Source organism: Bos grunniens, chromosome 16 (genome assembly GCF_055505025.1).
Source record: "Bos grunniens cultivar Pamir isolate PY7600 chromosome 16, Bosgru_T2T1.0, whole genome shotgun sequence".
In the NCBI taxonomy this organism is placed as follows: domain Eukaryota; kingdom Metazoa; phylum Chordata; class Mammalia; order Artiodactyla; family Bovidae; genus Bos; species Bos grunniens.
The window spans coordinates 40,337,768-40,359,065 of record NC_141180.1 but is presented as its reverse complement, the minus strand read 5'-3'; the positions used below and the strand labels follow the sequence as shown (position 1 = coordinate 40,359,065).

Genomic DNA, 21,298 nt, shown 5'->3' with positions numbered 1-21,298 from the left:
TATTATTACCTGTGCTCCAAACTGGACATAATGGTTATTCGAATGTGAGAAGAGGGCTTGTTTAGAACAGATGTGTAAGCTCTAACTAGACTTCCTTTTGATACACTGCAAGTTTCTACAGCTGAGAGGGAAACTGCCTAAGGATTATATGAAGAGGGCTGTTCTGCTGCTGTCAAGGTCTAATTATTACAAGTTACAGTTCTTCTTCTTTGTACTTGAGAAAGCATCTCAGTATGTTCTGGTTTCCTGCTCAGGGAAAGCTTTTAACCCAAAATAGGCTATTACAGGTCTTAGCTTATGACAGGAATCTGGTTACCAGCAGTACCAATATCAGAGAGGTCAGTATTAGACAAAAAGTCACCCTTCAGTTCTTCCCTTTCTTAATCTTGAGTTAGCCAGTTCTTAGCATCCTCTAAAATTTAACCAACCACAACTTCCTAGAGAAATCATCCCTTGACCTTTTCACCTTAGTTAAGTGCCTCTTCCATTTGTTCCCAAACCTCATCATATTTATCCACATTTTAGCTCTTACCACCCCACAGTATAACCATCTGCTTACTTATACATCTTCTCCATTGGAATGTAGGACTCTATAGGTGATTTTTTTAATCTCTTTACATCCAAAAGCTACCCAAGGTCAGGGTCACAGACAATGCTTAAAAAACATTGGATGGATTAGTGGATGGGTAGATGAATAGCTCTACTAACATTAGACCATCACAGAGTAGCAACCAGACTAGACTCTGATCCTAAGGCTTGATTTTGTAAGTGTCCGGAAGCATTTAACAGGAGGCTTCCTGTGTGCTGTTTTGGATCTGTCAGGAATTCTCTGTTCCTTATTAATTCCTGAATATTCAGGAATTAAGAGGAGAGGCAAGCCTCTCCCAGGACTGAGGAATCCAGGCATTTCCTTTGTTAGTTTTTCTATACAGTGATAAGTACCCTCTTCCTTTTTATGAACCATATGGTAAAAGTGATTATTTACAACTCTCTCTCTCTTTAATATGGATCACCTATGTTTTGTAAGTCTGGAATTTTAGTCTTTATCTTTGCTGAGAATAACTACAGTATATATGCCCACACCATGTTGATTAAAACACCTTTGCTCCATCAGAGCTCTGGTCCCTGTGTCTTTCTTTCTCTTTCTTTCTTTCTCTCTCTCTCTCTCTCTCCCCCTCTCTTTTTCAGGCTGATCCCCTGGAGTGCAGAGGCCCTCTGAGTTCATTTTCCTGCCCAGGCTTCTAAGACCCTCTCGAGAAGACACTCTGCACCTTCACCCCATCGAGAGGGCACCTGAGGCCTCCGGGAACAGAGCAAGCCCCGTGCCAGGGGCTTTATTGGCTTTCTGTGTAAACCAAGGAATATCAGCCTCTTTCTCTCCTTTACTTTCTTATCATTGACTCCGGACCACCAGGTTCCAGTTCATTAAAGGACCTCAACAGTAAGTACCATGTTCATCCCATTCTACCTCCACGAATCAGAATCAGCTATGACTAGGGCTAAATCTATGCTGAAATGTCCACTTCCCATTTTGCTTAATCATTTTTCCCCTTAGCCCGGTGACACCAATAACAACATTTTTGTTTTTCAAGCTAAGATCTGGTGGTCTTATGGCTGGCAGTAATGCCCATGGCTGGCCTCTCTAGCCTTTGAGATACTGAGTGCCAAGAAAAGGAAGCAGAGCAGTGCCTGTGCTTATCAGGTTACCTAAAGTTTGTTGTATAAACAGCATGACTCACATTGGTCTTGTCTAAACTGTACACTCTTCCTATGATTTATAATTAAAAGGATCTTACTAGACACCCTGTAGACATTGACTGATTACACTGTACATCTGTTTCCTGATGTATATCAAACCATGTTGTAATGTGAATGCTGCCACAAAACCACATCCTTGTTAAAGAAGTAAACACAGAGTAGATTCTTACCAAGAGGGATGACCATGATCAAGTCTTCTCTAATGGAATGAGCATCTGGCATGACTTCCAAGCAACTCTTGAGTTTGTTGTCAGTTTATAATTGTAGTGTTGCCTACTCCTTCCTTTTACCTACCTGGGGTGTTGTACTTTTTCCCATAATAGTATTTATGTCTCTATATTAAACTGCAAGCCTCTGAGGGGCTTGGACAGTGTTTATATCTACAGTGTCTTGCATGGTGTAGATGTTCAGTAAATGTGCATGGGAAGAGTGAGTGAATAAGTAAGTGAAACAATATATTGATCTTCTTTGAGTTAAATATTTCATATATCTGAATTATCTTTCCAACTAGGAATGAGCATGCCCACAAGCTTTTATACATTCTGTCCTTTATTCTTTAATGGCCAAAACATATTGAGGGGGTGATAGGCCTGGGTTGTAAGGTAAGTACATTCTCTGGTTTTGGATCAGAACAACATTAACTGGCTCCTTCTATAGTCAGATCCAACATCTTGATCTCCTTAGAACCATTTCTGTGCTTGATTCTTTTAAATCTGACTGATAAAGTATGTAAACATGAGTTTACAAATTTGGATTTAGATAAAAACATGAAAATATATTTTCAAGGCAGAAATCTCTAATACCCTTAAGATGGAAGATTGAATACAAAAGGAAGTTTAAAAAACAAAGCTAAATGGAATTCATATGATGAAAAAAGGGGAAATTCTGGCCTTCAATTTCTTAGCCATTAAAGCATCACTTGAAACTGCAACAGTAAACAAAAGGTGACAGAAACATGGCTAGAAGATACACATTTTAAGAAATGAGAAAAACCAGCTTGAAGATAACATTTGCAGGAGTATTTTCCTTCTGTTCAACTCTTCAAATATGATTTCATAAAGCCTGAATGTTTCAGCCCTTTGCTAAGTTCTTTGGTGAACTATCATTCAATTTTCACTGTTTTGAAACCCAGAGTTGTCATTCCATACAGTTTCTCTGTTCAGGTGAACTCTCTGTTGCCACATGTAATACTGCTTCTACACCATCATTCTATCATTCAAAGTTCAATTATCTTGTCTTAGTTATTATCTTATTTGACATCTTCATAGACTTTACCATTATTAACCCAAATTCAAAACCCTCTTGGTTTCTAGGCTACCATTCACTTCTGGTTCGCTGTTTGCCTTTTGTCTCATCTTCATGGATTCTTTCTTGATTTCTCTTTAAAACTAGGGTTCACTGGGATTCAGTCCTAAAGTCTCTTTTCAGATTACAAGATGTCTCTAAAGAAAGTGATGTCAAGCAAGAAGGCAGACTAGAAAGCTCCAAGCTCTCATTCCCCTGCAGAACCAAGTAGACAAATATAGACTAATAAGAAATAGTTTTGTTGGATCTATAGAAATGAGTCAAATATCTACAGCAATCAAGGAAAGACTCAAAAGTTATACACTTAACATAGAAAATTTTGTGGTATTTTGCTAACTCTTTGTCCCATCCTCTCCCATTCACCAATGCATGCATTCAGAAGGCCATCACTTCAATCCCTCTCTCCTCTTTTGGGACAGAATTTAAAAAGTAGAACATGTTTGCAATGTTCTGAGAGTTCCTGAAAGATAAGTTTCTATCTTACCTAACATAAATCTCAGAGATAAACAGAAGCATACTTGGATATCAAGTTGAAGGCTACTGAAAGCTGTAGCAGGCACCTTAGTGCACAAGAGATGGAGAGGACTGCAAACTCACAGATGGCAGAAGAAAGAGATTATGAGCAAAGTAATATCGCAGAAGGTCTAAGACTCTAAGAAAAAGCAAAGGCGTCTCAGGGAAATTCAAACATTTTAAAAAGTCATGTAAAGGCAGTTTGACAGTTTCTCATAAAAATTAAACATACTCTTACCATATTACCCAGAAATTGCACCCCTTGATATTTATCCAAAGGAATTGAAAACATATCCACCCCAAAACCTGCATGTGGATGTTCCAGTACTTGGAAGAAACCAAGATGTCCTTCAAGAGGAGAATAGGTAAATAAACTGTTGTACATCCAAACAATGGAATTACTTCCAGCACTAGAAAGAAACTATCAAACCATGTAAACACATGGAGAAAGTTCAAATGCATATTACTAAATGAAAGAAGCCTAGCTGTAAAAAGCTATGTACTATATGATTTCAAGTAAATAACATGCTGAAAAAGGTAAAACTACAGAGACCCTAAAAACATCAGTGGTTGTCAAGGAGGCTGTGGAATGGAGGTAAAAATAGGCAGAGCACAGAGGATTCTCAGGACAGCAAAAATAAAATATATTATCATCATGGATATATGTCATTATACATTTATCCAGATCCAGAGACTGTCCAACACCAAGAATAAAACCTAAGGTAGACTCTGAGTAATTACATTCTGTCAATGTAGGGTCATCCTTCATTTTTTTTTTTTTCACCTTTCATTTTAAAATTTGTCATTCTGCAAATCTGTTTGCAGAGCAGCAATGGAGATGCAGACATAGAGAATGGACATGGACAAGGGTGGAAGAGCATAGGGAGAGGGTGAGAAAAATGGAGACGAGTAGCATGGATACATATACACTAACATATAAATAGACAGCCAATGGGAATTTGTTGTATGACTCAGGGAACTCAAAATGGGGCTCTGTAATAACATAGAGGGGTGGGAATGAGCAAGAGGTGGGAGGGGGATTCAAGAGGGAGGGGGATATACATACACAGAGGAGAGTGAAAAAGTTGGCCTAAAGCACAACATTCAGAAAACTAAGATCATGGCATCTGATCCCATCACTTCATGGGAAATAGATGGGGAAACAGTGGAAACAGTGTCAGACTATTTTGGGGGGGCTCCAAAATCACTGCAGATGGTGATTGTAGCCATGAAATTAAAAGACACTCCTTGGAAGGAAAGTTATGACCAACCTAGATAGCATATTCAAAAGCAGAGACATTACTTTGCCAACAAAGGTCCGTCTAGTCAAGGCTATGGTTTTTCCAGTAGTCATGTATGGATGTGAAAGTTGGACTGTGAAGAAAGCTAAGTGCTGAAGAATTGATGCTTTTGAACTGTGGTATTAGAAAAGACTCTTGAGAGTCCCTTGGACTGCAAGGAGATCCAACCAGTCCATTCTAAAGGAGATCGGTCCTGGGTGTTCTTTGGAAGGACTGATGCTAAAGCTGAAATTCCAATACTTTGGCCATCTCATGCGAAGAGTTGACTCATTGGAAAAGACCCAAGAAAAATAGAAATGCTGATTTTATAACTTTGATCTCTATAGCCGCCAAATGGAATTTTCCTTCACCCAAGGAGGTGGTAAGATGTGGTAAAGATATTAATAATAAACATTAAAGTTGTCTAAAAAAAAAAAAAATGAAAAGACCCTGATGCTGGGAGGGATTGGGGGCAGGTGGAGAAGGGGACGACAGAGGATGAGATGGCTGGATGGCATCACTGACTCGATGGACATGAGTTTGGGTGAACTCCGGGAGTTGGTGATGGACAGGGAGGCCTGGCGTGCTGCAATTCATGTGGTCGCAAAGAGTCGGACACGACTGACTGACTGGACTGAACTGAACTGAAGGCTAATTCAAGTTGATATATGACAGAAATCAAACCAATATTGTAAATCAATTAAAAATAAACTTTTTTTAAATAAATAAAATCTGTAATTCTAACGAGTGATTTTGATAATGGGGAAAGATATGCATGGGTGGAAACAGGTGACATATGGCAAATCTCTGTGCCTCCCATTCAATTTTGTTGTAAATCTAAAACTGCACTAAAAAAATAGTATTTTTAAAAAACACCCATACATACAAGAGAAAAAGTCCATGCACAGGAAAGATGAATGCACAGTCTGAGAATACTTTAAGTCTTCATGCCAGGCTGATTGGCAAAGGTCTTGGCATTGAGTTAGTCCCCAAAGACAGGGAGTTGTGACTATTGTTTCAAATGCTTAATTCTCAACAAAATGAAAACACAACATACCAAAACATATGTGATCAGGAAAAGGGCAATCTTAAAGGAAATATTTATAGCGATAAGCAAATTAAAAAAGGAAAATTTCCAAATCAACCATCTAAAATTATACCTTAAGGAACTACAAGGAAAACAAACTAAACCCAAGGTTAGCAGAGGGAAGGAAATAATAAGGACTAGAGCAGAGAGAAGCAAAATAAAGAATAAAAAAGCAATAGAGAAAAATGAAACCAAGAGTTGGTTCATTTTAAAAAATTAACAAAACTGATAAATTGTTATCTTGGTTGACTAAGAAAAAAGAAAGACTCAAATAACTAAAATTAGAAATGAAGGATCAGACATTTCTACCAATTTTATAAAAAATATAAAGGATTATGAGAGTGTACTATGAACAATTGTACATAAATAAATTGAATAACCTAGGTGAAATGGACAAAAATCTAGAAACACACAGCCTAATGAGGAAATAGAAAAATATAAGCAAACTGGTAACTAATAAAGAGATTGAATCAATAGTCAAAACCCTCTCCAAAAGAAAAGCTAAGGACCAAATTACCTCACTGGTGAATTCTATCAAACATTTAAATGATGAACACCATCCCCCTCAAACTCTTCCAGAAAACTAAAGAAAAGGAAACATTTCCAACTCATTTAAAGAGGGAAGCAGTGCTTTGCTATCAAAGCGAGGCAAATTCACTACAAGACTACAGACTCATATTCCTGATGAGCAGCAATGTAAAAGTCCTCAATAGAACACTAGCAAACAGAATTCACCAGTTACTAAAATAATTACATGTCAAGATCAAGTGGTATTTCTTCCTGGAAGGTAAGGATTATTCCAGTATAAAAAGCAATCAATGTAATACAGGATGAAGGGGGAAAAGCACATGATCATTACAACTGATACAGAAAAGGCATTTGACAAAATTCAGTCCTTTCATGATAAAAACACTCAAACTAGGGGCAGAAGAAAACGGCCTCAACATCATAAAATTCATATACGAAAGGTCCTAGCTAATATCGAACTCGACAGTGAAAGAATCAAACTGTTTTATCTAAGATCAAGAACAAAACAAGGTTGTCCATTTTCACTACTTTTATTCAACAAAATACTGGAAGTTCAAGCCAGAGCAATTAAGGAAGAAAAATATAAAAGGCATTCAAATTGGAAAGAAAGTAGTAAAATTATCTGTCCTCAGACAACATGATCTTATTTTACAGAAATCTTTAAAGATTATGCACACATATCCTAACTTGTAGAATAAATAAATTTTAACAAATAGTTCTGATAGAAGAAAACAAAATTGCAGGACACAGAATCAATACACAAAAATCATTTGCATTTCCATACACTAACAGAGAACAATTCTAAAAGGAAATAAGGAAAACAATTCCAGGTAATAACATCTAAAAGAATAAAATACTTGGAATAAACATAACCAAGGAGATAAAAAATTTGTACACTGAAAACTACAAAATTACTTAGAGACATTAAAGAAGATGCTAACAAATAGAAAGATATTCAATATTCATGAACTGGAAATTTAATATTGTTCAGATGTGAAAACTACCAAAAGAGATCTACAGATTCAATACAATTTGTATCAAAATCCAAATGATGGTTTTTTTAAATTTTATTTTTGCAGAAATAGAACAATGTATCTTAAATTCATTTAGAACTTCAAGGTACCCAGAATGGATAAAACACTCTTGAAAAGGAACAAAGTTGGAGGTCAGACACTTCCTATTTCAAAATTTATTACACAGCTATGGACATCAAAACAGTGTTGTATTGGCACTGTATATACACAAAGTGATGGAATAAACTAGAGAGCCCAGAAATAAACCCTAGCATATGGAAATGGCAACCCACTCCAGTATTCTTGCCTGGAGAATCCCATGGACAGAGGAGCCTGGCGGGTAAAGTCCACAGGGTAGCAAAGAGTCGGACACGACTTCACTTTCACTTTCACTTTATGTAATCAAATGATTTTTAATAAGGGTGCTAAGTCTGCACAATTGGGAAATGAGTCTCTTCAACAAATGGTACTGGGGAAACTGGACATTCACATTCGAAATAAGGAAGTTGGATCCTTATCCTATACTGTCAGCCTACGAGTCTCCTTGGGCCTACTGGTCACTGAGTATCTCTGTTTCCCTCAAAAGGTATGCACACTCAGTCCTTCACATTCTTATCTCTGCTGAAAACCTTCTCCCTCCTCTAAGAAACATCCATTCCTCCTTAAAGCCCAAATTAAATAAAAATTTCTCACCCTTGAAGTCTTCCCTGATGTTCCTAGGAATATACTGACACTTCCTACTCCAGACTTCTATAACTCTCTTCTCTTGTCTCTATCCCAACACATCAGTGAGGCCTGGTAGGTCTCTGGATGGGTGTGCCTCTCTCCCATGGCCCTGGGAGCACCTGGTAACATAGAATGTGAGCACCAATCTGTGTTAATGAGCTATATGTTCCTAGAGCTTATTATATCACCTAACACACAATAAGTGCTCAGAGATCTTAATTCATTGATTGGAAGACTTGAGAGAAGAAAAGTGATGTGTAGAAATAAAGAGCTATATTACTATAACCGGCCTAGTTGATTTAATATCTGCAGTTCCTGTTTAGCACCAGCAAAATTTCTTGCTTTATAAAACACAAGTACTAGATAGCGACCCCCTGAAAGAGGCGAAGTGGATTATGGTTGCCACCATGACCTGGGATAATGTTTGGCACATGGTAGGCACTCAGTCAGTGTGGAAGAAAGGAAGAGAAGTGAATGAGGGCACGAGGAAAGAAGGAGGAAGAAGGCTAGGAAAGGAAGAAATATCAGAAATATGCCTCTAGAGTCTATAACCTACGAAATCAAAGGATCCAGATGCCTAATCATCATGGAATTGGGCTTTCGCTTAAGTGGGGAGCCCAAGAGCCTACTAAGTTTATTCTTCAGATGGAAAAAACTGACTGGTCCAAGCCTCCACAATGAGAAAGCGGTAGAGTCAAAATTCAACTTGACTGTCTCCAAAGACTGTGCTGTGCGCCTTTTTCATAACAACCTGACTACATACCTACCCATGCTTTCTTCATCGTTCACTGGCTTATATTTAGTTAACACATGCCTGGTGGCTCAGCCAGTAAAGAATCCACCGGCAAATCAGGAGACCCAGGTTCAATCCCTGGGTCAGGAATATCCCCTGGAGAAGAGAATGGCTACCCACTTCAGTATTCTTGCCTGGAGAATTCCACAGACAGAGGAACCTAGTAGGCTCCATCCATGGGGTCGCAAAGAGTCAGACATGACTGAGCAACTAATGCTTAAAAGGAATTTACTGTATGCTAGGCACTTCTCTAAGTGCTCTGCAAGCATTAAATCATTGAATCTTATGATGGTGAGGTATCATTACTGGTCACATTTTACAGATGAAGAAACCGAGACAGAAAATTCAAGATCTCACTTTATAGGTGAGAAAACTGAAACAAAGAAATTAGTTTCCCCAGAGTCAGACTGTTAGTGGCAAAGCAGGACCCAATTCCAATAGTATGAATTTAAAAGTCTATGTATTGAGTCTTTAAACCATCTCTATTTTTGTTACAAAAATAATCCTTTGGTAAACTGAATTGTACTTCCTACTTGTTAGTCAAGAGATTGATAATAACACTGAGATTATAACCTAGGATTAATTGTCCTGCTTGCCTTGGGTCTATTATATCTGCTTTTTAAAAATCTGTTCTATGGTCAGAGACAATCTTGATTTTTCCATTTGAAAATTATTTCTATACTACTTCTAAATTATAGGGTAAATCAGATGAGAAAGTATAGAAGAACCCACATGGATTACTTTCTTACTTCAGAAAAAAATTCATAAAGATATGCCCATGTTTTTAAGCGATAAACACAGAGATGCCAAGTGAATTTAGTTCTCATTCTAACGCCAATCAATTGGTACTGGCTTCTTGGAGCTGTATGCTGAACAGGTTCTAAAACCCTGTTCTGCTACAAATAAGTATGGTAGTAGTGGCTTAGTTGCTAAATCATGTCTGACTTTTGCAGCCCCATGGATTATAGCCTGCCCGGTTCATCTGTCCCTGGGATTTCCCAGGCAAGAATACTGGAGTGGGCTGCCATTTTCTTCACCAAAAGAAAGTTTAATTTTTAAATTATTCAGAAAACCATAAACAACTTTCTGACTTCCCAGTGGCTTTCTTCCTCCTCTGTATGAAGGGCCTTTAAGCTCTAGCTGCAAAGATGCACTTTTTCCAGTCAGCAACTCACCATAAACAGATTCAAACTCAGAAGAGTATTTAAGGATTAAAAACTCAAAGTGGTCCATCTTAAAGAAATAAACTAATCTTGAAGGATAAAAAATAGATTTTCATTTAATTTTCACAATTTGATGAAACAAGGATTATGTTTATCTATTTTGTACATAAGCAAAGTGAGGCACATAGAAGTCAAATGGATTGACAATTGGTCATGTAGCTTCCTGTAAGTAGCAAGAGGAAGAGCTGAAATTGGAACCCTAGTATGACTGTGGACAAAGGCCATCCTACTTTCAGTTCAAGAGTCATTAGGACACCAAACAGAAAAGATGGGCGTTATCAGATAGAGGATGATATTTGAGCAATGTGTTTGGCTCTAAACTCTGACAGCCATTGCAAAAGGGAAGCAAATGTGTTAAGTGATGAAGTTTTCATTTTCTTGTATTTAAGACACCAAATCATCTGCAAGAAAGAAAAAAGAAAGGAAATCATTTCCTGGACCCATCTCTATGAGTGACATGTAGATAACATCTGACAATAACTTCTACTGTTTTTACATATGACTTTAAAATGCTATCCAAGGCAACCACTCACTGCAGCAAAGGGTGGATGGAGTGATTGGGACTATCAATCCACCCCTCACCCCCAGCTTCCAACCTGCCCTGCTGCCCCGGCCCCAGATGAGGGTATACACTTGGAGCGGGAGTTGGCACTGGATGCCAATGAGTGGCCATGCCAAAGGAGCCAGAGCCAGGAGGAGCCGCCTCAGGCTGAGGGAGGTTTACAGCTGTAGAAACTATACCCCAGTTATCAAAAAACCTGACTCCCAGAACATGATGAATGTTAATGACCTCAAACTCAGGATGTCCAAAGCTGGACAAAAACACCTGCTACACTTCTGGAAGGAGATGGAAAAAAGCCCAACAGGTAGAACTTTATGCAGAGCTCTAGGCCATGAAATTTGAGGAGCTGAACTTCTTTTACCAAAAGATGACTGATTGATTTAATCATTCTTCCAGAGAAAGTGGATGCTTGAATGGAACCTGTCCCTTGAGAGGTATTGGGCAGGGATACCAGGGATCCAAATCAGCTGCAGGCCTGGGAAACTGAAGGACAAGGACTTTTCCAGATTTCTTGGAACAAAGTGGCAGTTCTTCTAGCTGGTAGGCAGGGGACAAGGCCTAGTGTTGCATGTCCCTACGGGATGTATGATGTTGGTTTGCCATCCTGTAAGACACTTTTCCAGATTCAATCAGAGTGTATCCTGAGGCTTCAATAGTTAGCTGAATAATATCATGGCAACAAATTCATCTTTTTGCGGTATATAATAACCAGTGAAAGAACAATGGAATCCACAAAGTTTATGGTATATGAAGTATTAGGGGAAGATGAGTTTTCCCCACTAAAGGACAAAGACAGTCAGAATGGACAACTCTACTACTGCAAGGCATGTTTTGATGTCCCTCCATCATTGTTGGGTCTTCAATGCAAGAGGCCATGTCATAGATGAAGTTGGCTCTCGCCTCCCAGCAATTCCCCACTTGAAGGGTGCCAATGATGCACCAATCCAATGTAAAATCTCTCCTCTTATTTCCTATCCTGGAGAAGGACCAAAAAGTTATATGACAGAGAGAGAATTCCATGCACCTTTAATCACTGATGAGAATGGAGTCCAAGAAGAATGGTATATGAGCCAGATACCAAGTTCTCCCATAATAAGAATACCTTTTATTTTCGGTTGACTGATCATAAACCTATAGGACCTCATCTGAAATACTCAAGTTTTAATATCCACAAGCTTTCATTTTGCTTGTTGAATACTCACAACTACTCCATATTCCCTAAGATCCAGGTGACTGAACTTCAGAAAACATTTTTATAATTCTCAACTGACTGAAGGTCTTATTTACATTTTTCAATTGTATAACTTTTTTTCTAAGCTAAGGAAAATATTGGCCATCTAAGAAATTTCCTACAGTTTACGTATTGTCAGGATGTTTTAACATCACTTTACTTACAGCTGAAAGCGCTTGTTTTGGAAGTTGTACATAGTAAAAATATGTGATTGTACATGTTGAAAGGTTTCCATGGTACTATAAGTTTATTTTACCAAAAATAAAATTAAGAAAAAATAATAAAATGCTGTCCAAATGTACATAATGGCTCTTTATAAAGGCAGAAGTATAATGTATAAAATGTCAGATGAAAGCCATTCTACTGAAGTTGATAGTGGGATCCAAGTGAATTAGTTCCCAGGAAAAAAATGAAAGAATCTACACTTTGATAAAAGCCAGAAAATTTGAAGGCCTGCCTACTCTTGTGTTGACAAATTGCATTAGGTCATTTTGTATATACATATGACTCAGTGGTGAGTGAGAAATATAAAAAGGGGAGAACTGTACTTTGTTCATCTTATTGCATCTGAAAGACAATGAGGTAAGCAAACAAATATACTATAGTCTAGTGATCATTTCTAAGCTAGACTTTTAACTAATAGGGATCTATTTCCCTTTGTGGGAAAGTATAAGTATGGCTTCCAAAGCCACAGACTTTCTAGTTGGCTTTTAAATGTTTTTCTGAATCATAACTAGCTTAAATGGGAAAAAAAAAAAGAAGTAGACAATTTCCAAGCATTCACAAGCCTGAGTAAATAAATTTCACACTAACTGAAGGAAGTGAAAGCTTTTTTTATTCCTGTTTTTAACTATAAGAAATATTTTTCCTTTCTGAGTAGTTGATGGGATACCCAATTTCCAGAACTGTGACAAGACTTGATAAAGTCATCTGACTCACAGTGCTACTGAGTGCAAGTGGAAACTGCTCTATGGACCACAGAAATCAAACATTTATAAATTCTTGGTACCAGCTCTAGAAAATCAGGTGACACCAGACACTCTTTGCAGTACACAATATAAAGGATCTTCCCCTTACATCACATATCAGTGCCCATTTCCTATATTTATCAACAAGGAATAAATTATGTACATGTTTAATTGCCCTAGAAAATAAGAGGTTCCGGCAGTAACCTAGAAGGCAGTAAGAGAGAAAGCGAGAGAAGTCATTCTTGTAAATAGAGCACATAGTATTTCCCATGTGATGAGATGGCATGCCAAGAAATTACTGCGTATTTATCTGTAGAAAGGACTCAACTCCAGATTTTCTACAGTTTTCACTGAGACTGCTTTTGTTTATTTTTTCCCACAAAGGTAAACAGTGTGCTATCAGAAAAACATGAACTGTTTGGTTCAAATTAGTGGTTTTATTGTCTTCAGATAAATACTCAAGAGTGAAATTACTGGATCCTATGGTATCTCTGTTTTTCATTTTTTGAGGGACTCCTATACTGTTTTCCATAGTGGCTGCACCAATTTACATTCCTACCAGAAGTGCATGATTGTTGGTGATCTGTATGTCTTCTTTGGAAAATGTATATTCAGGTCCTCAGCCCATTTTTTAATCAGATCATTTGGGGTTTTTTTTTATGTTGAGTTATATGAGTTCCTTATATATTGTGAATATTATCTCTTATCAGACAAGGCATTTACAAATACTTTCTCCCATTCGGTAGGTTGTCTTTTTTGTTTTGTTGATAGTTTCCTTCACTGTGCAAAAGCTTTTAGGTTTGATTAGATCCCATTTGTTCACGTTAGCTTTTGTTTTCTTTGCCTTAGGAGAACAGATACAAAAAAATACTACCATGATTTATGTTCGAGAGTGTTCCACCCATGTTTTCTTCAACAATGACACAAGAAGTTTGTAATCAAATTGGGGAAATGTAATTTATAAGAGCACCATTTCCAGACATGTCTCTGAGCTTTCACATGACTGATTATTTCCTCCTTCTTTAAAAATTCTTCTCTTAGTTTCTGTCCTACTTCACATCTTTTTTTCATCCGCTTTATTATTTAAAGTGGGTTCCTCTTTCCTAGCCATGCCTACAATACTGGCATTCATTGATATTTGGTCCACGGTCCTTTTCTCTTCCCTTATGGCCACTCTTTGCAGCCAACGCTGGAGAAGCTCTATACAGTCAGCAAAAACAAGACTAGGAGCTGTGGCTCAGATCATGAACTCCTTATTGCCAAATTCAGACTTAAAGTGAAGAAACTAGAGGGAACCACTAAACTATTCAGATATGACCTAAATCAAATCCCTTATGATTATACAGTGGAAGTGACAAATAGATTCAAAGGATTAGATCTGATAGACAGAGTGCCTGAAGAACTATGGACAGAGGTTTGTGACATTGTACAGGAGGCAGTGATCAAGACCATTTCCAAGAAAAAGAAACGCAAAAAGGCAAAATGGTTGTCTAAGGAGGCCTTACATGTAGCTGAGAAAAGAAGAGAAGCTAAAGGCAAAGGAAAAAAGGAAAGATAAACCCATTTGAATGCAGAGTTTCAAAGAATAGCAAGGAGAGAGAAGAAAGCCTCCCTCAGTGGTCAGTGCAAAGAAATGGAGGAAAACAATAGAATGGGAAAGACTAGATATCTCTTCAAGAAAATCAGAGATACCAAGGAAATTTTTCATGCAAAGATGGGCACAATAAAGGAGAAAAGTGGTATGGACCTAATAAAAACAGAAGATATTAAAGAAGAGGTGGCAAGAATACACAGAAGAACTATACAAAAAGGATCTACATGACCTAGAAAGCCATGATGGTGTGATCATTCACCTAGAGCCAGACATCCTGGAATATGCAGTCAAGTGGGCCTTAGGAAGCATCACTACAAACAAAGCTAGTGGAGGTGACAGAATGTCAGTTAAGCTATTTCAAATCTTAAAAGATGATGCTGTGAAAGTTCAGTTCAGTTCAGTTCAGTCTCTCAGTTGTGTCAGACCCTTTGGGACTCCATGGACTACAGCATGCCAAGCCTCTCTGTCCAACAACAACTCCCAGAGTTTACTCAAACTCATGTCCATTCAGTAGGTGATAACATCCAACCATCTCATCCTCTGTCATCCCCTTCTCCTCCTGCCTTCAATCTTTCCCAGCATCAGGGTCTTTTCCAATGAGTCAGCTCATCGCAACAGGTGGCCAAATTATTGGAGTTTCAGCTTCACATCAGTCCTTCCAATGAATGTTCAGGACCAATTTCCTTTAGGATGGACCACTTGGATCTCCTTTCAGTCCAGGGACTCTTAAAGTCTTCTCCAACACCATAGTTCAAAAGCATCAATTCTTCAGCACTCAGCTTTCTTTATAGTCCAACTCTCACATCCATACATGTCTACTGGAAAAACCATAGCTTTGACTAGATGGACTTTTGTTGGCAAAGTAATGTCTCTGCTTTTTAAAAATTAAAAAAAAATTAATTTACTGGAATCGGGCCACCGCCCTCACCGCGCCCGCTGCCTCCCACCACTGCTAAACTATGGACCCCCACAAAGTGAGCGAGCTTCAAGCCTTTGTGAAAATGTGTAAGCAGGACCCGAGCGTTCTGCACACTGAGGAAATGCGCTTCCTGAGGGAGTGGGTGGAGAGCATGGGGGGTAAACTACCACCTGCTGCTCATAAAACTAAATTGGAAGAAAATACCAAGGAAGAAAAAACAGATAGTAAGAAGGCGGAGGAAAACATAAAGACAGACGAACCGTCAAGTGAGGAAAGTGATCTAGAAATTGACAATGAAGGTGTGATTGAACCAGACACTGATGCACCTCAAGAAATGGGAGAAAAAAAAAAAAAAAAGAAATGGGAGATGAAAATGTAGAGATAACTGAGGAGATGATGGATCAGGCAAATGATAAAAAAGTGGCTGCCATTGATGCCCTAAATGATGGTGAACTACAGAAAGCCATTGACTTGTTCACAGATGCCATTAAGCTAAATCCTCGTTTGGCTATTCTGTATGCCAAGAGAGCCAGTGTCTTCATCAAATTACAGAAGCCAAATGCTGCCATCCGAGACTGTGACAGAGCTATTGAAATAAATCCTGATTCAGCTCAGCCATACAAGTGGCGAGGGAAAGCGCACAGACTTCTGGGCCATTGGGAAGAAGCTGCCCATGATCTTGCCCTTGCATGTAAGCTGGATTATGATGAAGATGCTAGTGCAATGCTGAAGGAAGTTCAACCAAGGGCCCAGAAAATTGCTGAACATCGGAGAAAGTATGAGCGAAAACGTGAAGAGCGTGAGATCAAAGAAAGAATAGAAAGGGTTAAGAAGGCTTGGGAAGAACATGAGAGAGCCCAGAGGGAGGAAGAAGCCAGAAGACAATCAGGATCTCAGTATGGCTCTTTTCCAGGTGGCTTTCCTGGGGGAATGCCTGGCCTCAATGAAATTCTTAGTGATCCAGAGGTCCTTGTAGCCATGCAGGATCCAGAAGTTATGGTGGCCTTCCAGGATGTGGCCCAGAACCCGGCAAATATGTCAAAATATCAGAGCAACCCAAAGGTTATGAATCTCATCAGTAAATTGTCGGCCAAATTTGGGGGTCAAGCATAATGCCCTTCTGACATAAAGCCCTGCTGGAGGAAAAGCAACTTAGATCACCTAATGGATGTTGCAATAATACAAACCAGTGTACCTCTGACCTTCTCATGAAGAAAGCTGGGGTGCTTTGAAGATAATCCCTACCCCTTTGCCCCAAATGCAACTGAAAACATTTTATAGCGGTTTGCCATTAGGGTATTCATTCAGATAATGTTTTCCTACTAGAAATGTAAAACTTTAAGCAGTTTTTAAACCTTAAAAATATTTAAAATTAAAAAGGTGTATTAACCCCTACATTTTTCTTTACTAATGATTTTGATTTTTTCCTTTGAATTAATTAGGCAAGTAAGATACATCAGTGTGGAAGATTTATTGTTACAAGTTTGAGTGAAATAAAGATTTGTTAGTGGGAGGCAAATACAGCATTTAAATAGATAAAGTTTGAATTGGAAAAAAAAATTAATTTAAAAAATAAATAAACTGAACAAAAGTAGGTGAATGGCCTTGGTCCTAAAGGCCATAATGGACTTTGACAAAACCAAATATAGTGGCAGCACTGCCATTGGTCTTGAGCTCATGGTGTTTGAATTTTAGTACTGATACAGATAAGCCTTAACAGAATACTTTGTACATTGATCTAAAGTATTTAAAGTCAATTCATGGTGGAAGTCTCATTAAAGTTCAATATAGAAAAGTGTTCTTATACTGATATTAAAAAAAACAAAATGCTGTCTAGGTTGGTCATAACTTTCCTGCCAAGGAATATGTCTTTTAATTTCATGGTTGCAGTCACCATCTGCAGTGATTTTGGAGCCCCCCAAAATAGTCTGCCACTGTTTCCATTGTTTCCCCATCTATTTGCTGTGAATTGATGGGACCGGATGCTATGATCTTAGTTTTCTGAGTGTTGAGCTTTAAGCCAACTTTTTCACTCTCCACTTTCACTTTCATCAAGAGGCTTTTGAGTTCCTCTTCACTTTCTGCCATAAGGGTGGTGTCATCTGCATATCTGAGGTTCTTGATATTTCTCCTGGCAATCTTGATTCCAGCGTGTGCTTCTTCCAATCCAGCGTTTCTCATGATGTACTCTGCATCTAAGTCAAATAAATAGGGTGACAATATTCAGACTTGACATACTCCTTTTCCTATTTGGAACCAGTCTGTTGTTCCATGTCCAGTTCTAACTGTTGCTTCCTGACTTGCATATAGGTTTCTCAAGAGTCTGGTCAGATGGTCTGGTATTCCCATCTCTTTCAGAATTTTCCACAGTTTATTGTGATCCACATAGTCAAAGGCTTTGGCATTATCAATAAAGCAGAAATAGATGTTTTTCTGGAACTCTCTTGCTTTTTCCATGATCCAGCAGATGTTGGCAATTTGATCTCTGGTTCCTCTGCTTCTTCTACATCCAGCTTGAACATCAGGAAGTTCACGGTTCACATATTGCTGAAGCCTGGCTTGGAGAATTTTGAGCATTACTTTATTAGCATGTGAGATGAGTGCAATTGTGCTATAGTTTGAGCATTCTTTGGCATTGTCTTTCTTTGGGATTGGAATGAAAACTGACCTTTTCCAGTCCTGTGGCCACTGCTGAGTTTTCCACATTTGCTGGCATATTGAGTGCAACACTTTCACAGCATCATCTTTCAGGATTTGAAATAGCTCAACTGGAATTCCATCACCTCCACTAGCTTTGTTCGTATTGATGTTTCCTAAGGCCCACTTGATTTCACATTCCAGGATGTCTGACTCTAGGTGAGTGATCACACCATCGTGATTATCTGGGTCGTGAACATCTTTTTTCACATTGCTGCACTCAATATGCCAGCAAAACTGGAAAATGCAGCAGTGGCCACAGGACTGGAAAAAGGTCAGTTTTCATTCCAATCCCAAAGAAAGGAAATTTCAAAGAATGTTCAAACTACTGCACAATGGCACTCATCTCACATATAGCAAAGTAATGCTCAAAATTCTCCAAGCCAGGCTCCAACAGTGCATGAACCATGAACTTCCAGATGTTCAAGCTGGATGTAGAAGAAGCAGAGGAACCAGAGATCAAATTGCCAACATCTGCTGGATCATTGAAAAAGCAAGAGGGTTCCAGAAAAACATCTACTTTTGCTTTATTGACTTTGCCAAGGCATTTGACCATGTGGATCACAACAAACAGTGGAAAATTCTTAAAGAGATGGAAATACCAGACCACCTGACCTGCCTCCTGAGAAATCTAATTGCAGGTCAAGAAGCAACAGTTAGAACTGGACATGGAACAATAGACTGGTTCCAAATAGGAAAAGGAGTACATCAAGGCTGTATATTGTCACCTGGCTTATTTAACTTATATGCAGAGTACATCATGAGAAACGCTGGGCTGGAAGAAGCACAAGCTGGAATCAAAATTGTTGGGAGAAATATCAATAACCTCAGATATGCAGATGACACCACACTTATGGCAGAAAGAGAAAAAGAACTAAAGAGTCTCTTGATGAAAATGAAAGAGAAGAATAAAGAAGTTAGCTTAAAGCTCAACACTCAGAAAACTAAGATCATGGCATCCGGTTCCATCACTTTATGGCAAATAGATGGGGAAACAGTGGAAACACTGAGAGACTTTATTTTTGTGGGGCTCCAAAATCACTGCAGATGGTGACTGCAGCCATGAAATTAAAAGATGCTTGTTCCTTGGGAGAAAAGCTATGACCAACCTAGACAGCATATTAAAAAAGCAGAGACATTACTTTACCAACAAAGATCTGTCTAGTCAAAGCTATGGTTTTTCCACTAGACATGTATGGATGTGACAGTTGGACTATAAAGAAAGCTGAGCACTGAAGAATTGATGCTTTTGAACTGTGGTATTGGAGAAGACTCTTGAGAGTTCCTTGGACTGCAAGAAGATCCAACCAGTCCATCCTAAAGGAAATCAGTCCTGAATATTCATTGGAGAGACTGATGCTGAAGCTGAAACTCCAATACTTTGGCCACCTGTTGCAAAGAACCAACTCATTGGAAAAGACCCTGGTGCTAGGAAAGATTGAAGGCAAGTGGAGAAGGGAACAACAGAGGATGAAATGATTGGATGGCATCACCAACACGATGGACATGAGTTTGAGTAAGTTCCAGGAGTTGGTGATGGACAGGGAAGCCTGGCGTGCTGCAGTCCATGGGGTCACAAAGAGCTGGACACGACTGAGCAACTGAACTGAACTGAACTGATAGCCACTCTAAATAGGTTAGTAGGCTATGTTATCCACTCTAAGGGCATCAATTAACACCTGTTTGATGAGGAATCTCAACTCTGTGTCTCCAGACAGATATCACTGGAGCTCCAAACACACATATACAACTTCTTTCTGATTAATCTGGAAATCCGATTAATCAGTGTGTCCAAAATTGAATTCATTTGATGTCCATTCAGCTGTTTCCTTCCTTTCAGTTTCTTTTTCCCTGAATTCATCACTCCACACCCAATCAAGTCAGAAGCCAATTCTATATGTCTCTTTCTTCCTCATTACCTCACCCCTCTCCATTCATATTTTGAATAACCCCTGAGTCCATCCCATTTTCTTTGGCCCCATCATCATTACCCAAATTACCATAGCAGTAACCTCTGGTCTTTCTTTCCTCCAATTTATTCTTCACACTGCAGCGACCACGATCTTACATAAAGAGGAAAGAGAGAGTGCCAGAGTGTGTACAAGCCAGTGCTTTCAGTATGTATATATTTTAAATTTGAGTGAGGGAGCATTGCTCAGTCATGTCCGACTCTTTGCAACCCCATGGACTATACAGTTCATGGAATTCTCCAGGTCAGAATACTGGAGTGGGTAGCTGTTCCCTTCTCCAGGGTATCCTCCCAGCCCAGGGATTGAACCCAGGTCTCTCATACTGCAGGCAGATTCTTTACCAGCTGAGCCACCAGGGAAGTCCTTTTTAAATTTACTTTTACTTATTTGAAAATTTTATTTATTTAAATTTAAATTTTTATTTATTTTACTTATTTTAAATTTAAATAAAATTTACTTATTTTAAATTTACTTACATAAGTCTCTGAGTGAATTTTCTTGTACACTCAGGGGAAAGCAAACAAAATACCTCTCAAGAAGGACAAATTCCTAAGACTATGAGAGAATGTCAAACTCCCAATTGGGAAAGCAATCAGAGGTTTTCTGCAAAGGTGTTAAAAGGACATGAATGGAGAGAAATGGAGGCTGGAGAGAAAGAGGAAGACATGGAGGGACATCTATCCAAGGGGCCTAAAGTTCTAAAAAATATGTATGGATAAATGCTTAGACATAAAGTGCTCTACTGGAAGCATTAAACACTGCTCTCAAGTTCTCCGATGTTCAGTGCTTGCAAAGGGGAATTAAATATTATAATAACAAGTACAAGTATTGCTGAGAAAACAGGCCTCTTGGCCCTACACTGAAACCCATCAGTTCAGTTCAGTCACTCAGTTGTGTCCAACTCTCTGTGACCCCATGAATCGCAGCACGCCAGGCCTCCCTGTCCATCACCAACTCCCAGAGTTCACTCAGACTCACATGCATCGAGCCAGTGATGCCATCCAGCCATCTCATCCTCTGTCATCCCCTTCTCCTCCTGCCCCCAATCCCTCCCAGCATCAGAGTCTTTTCCAATGAGTCAACTCTTTGCATGAGGTGGCCAAAGTACTGGAGTTTCAGCTTTAGCATCAT

At 38.8% G+C, this 21,298-nt stretch overlaps 2 protein-coding genes and 1 pseudogene across 3 annotated transcripts in view; 2 read left to right on the top strand and 1 right to left on the bottom strand.

The window, feature by feature from the left end:
* Positions 1 to 21,298, bottom strand: part of TNFSF18 (TNF superfamily member 18) — a 112,824-nt gene that overhangs the window by 58,620 nt on the left and 32,906 nt on the right. The gene's annotated exons all lie outside the window — the stretch shown is intronic.
* Positions 10,956 to 11,675, top strand: LOC147356683 (UDP-N-acetylhexosamine pyrophosphorylase pseudogene; annotated as a pseudogene).
* On the top strand, positions 14,710 to 16,895 carry LOC147356682 (hsc70-interacting protein-like). The gene is given in 2 exon segments (XM_086344619.1): positions 14,710 to 15,855; positions 15,858 to 16,895. Coding segments are annotated over 2 exon segments (1,071 nt in total). The 5' UTR covers positions 14,710 to 15,540; the 3' UTR covers positions 16,614 to 16,895.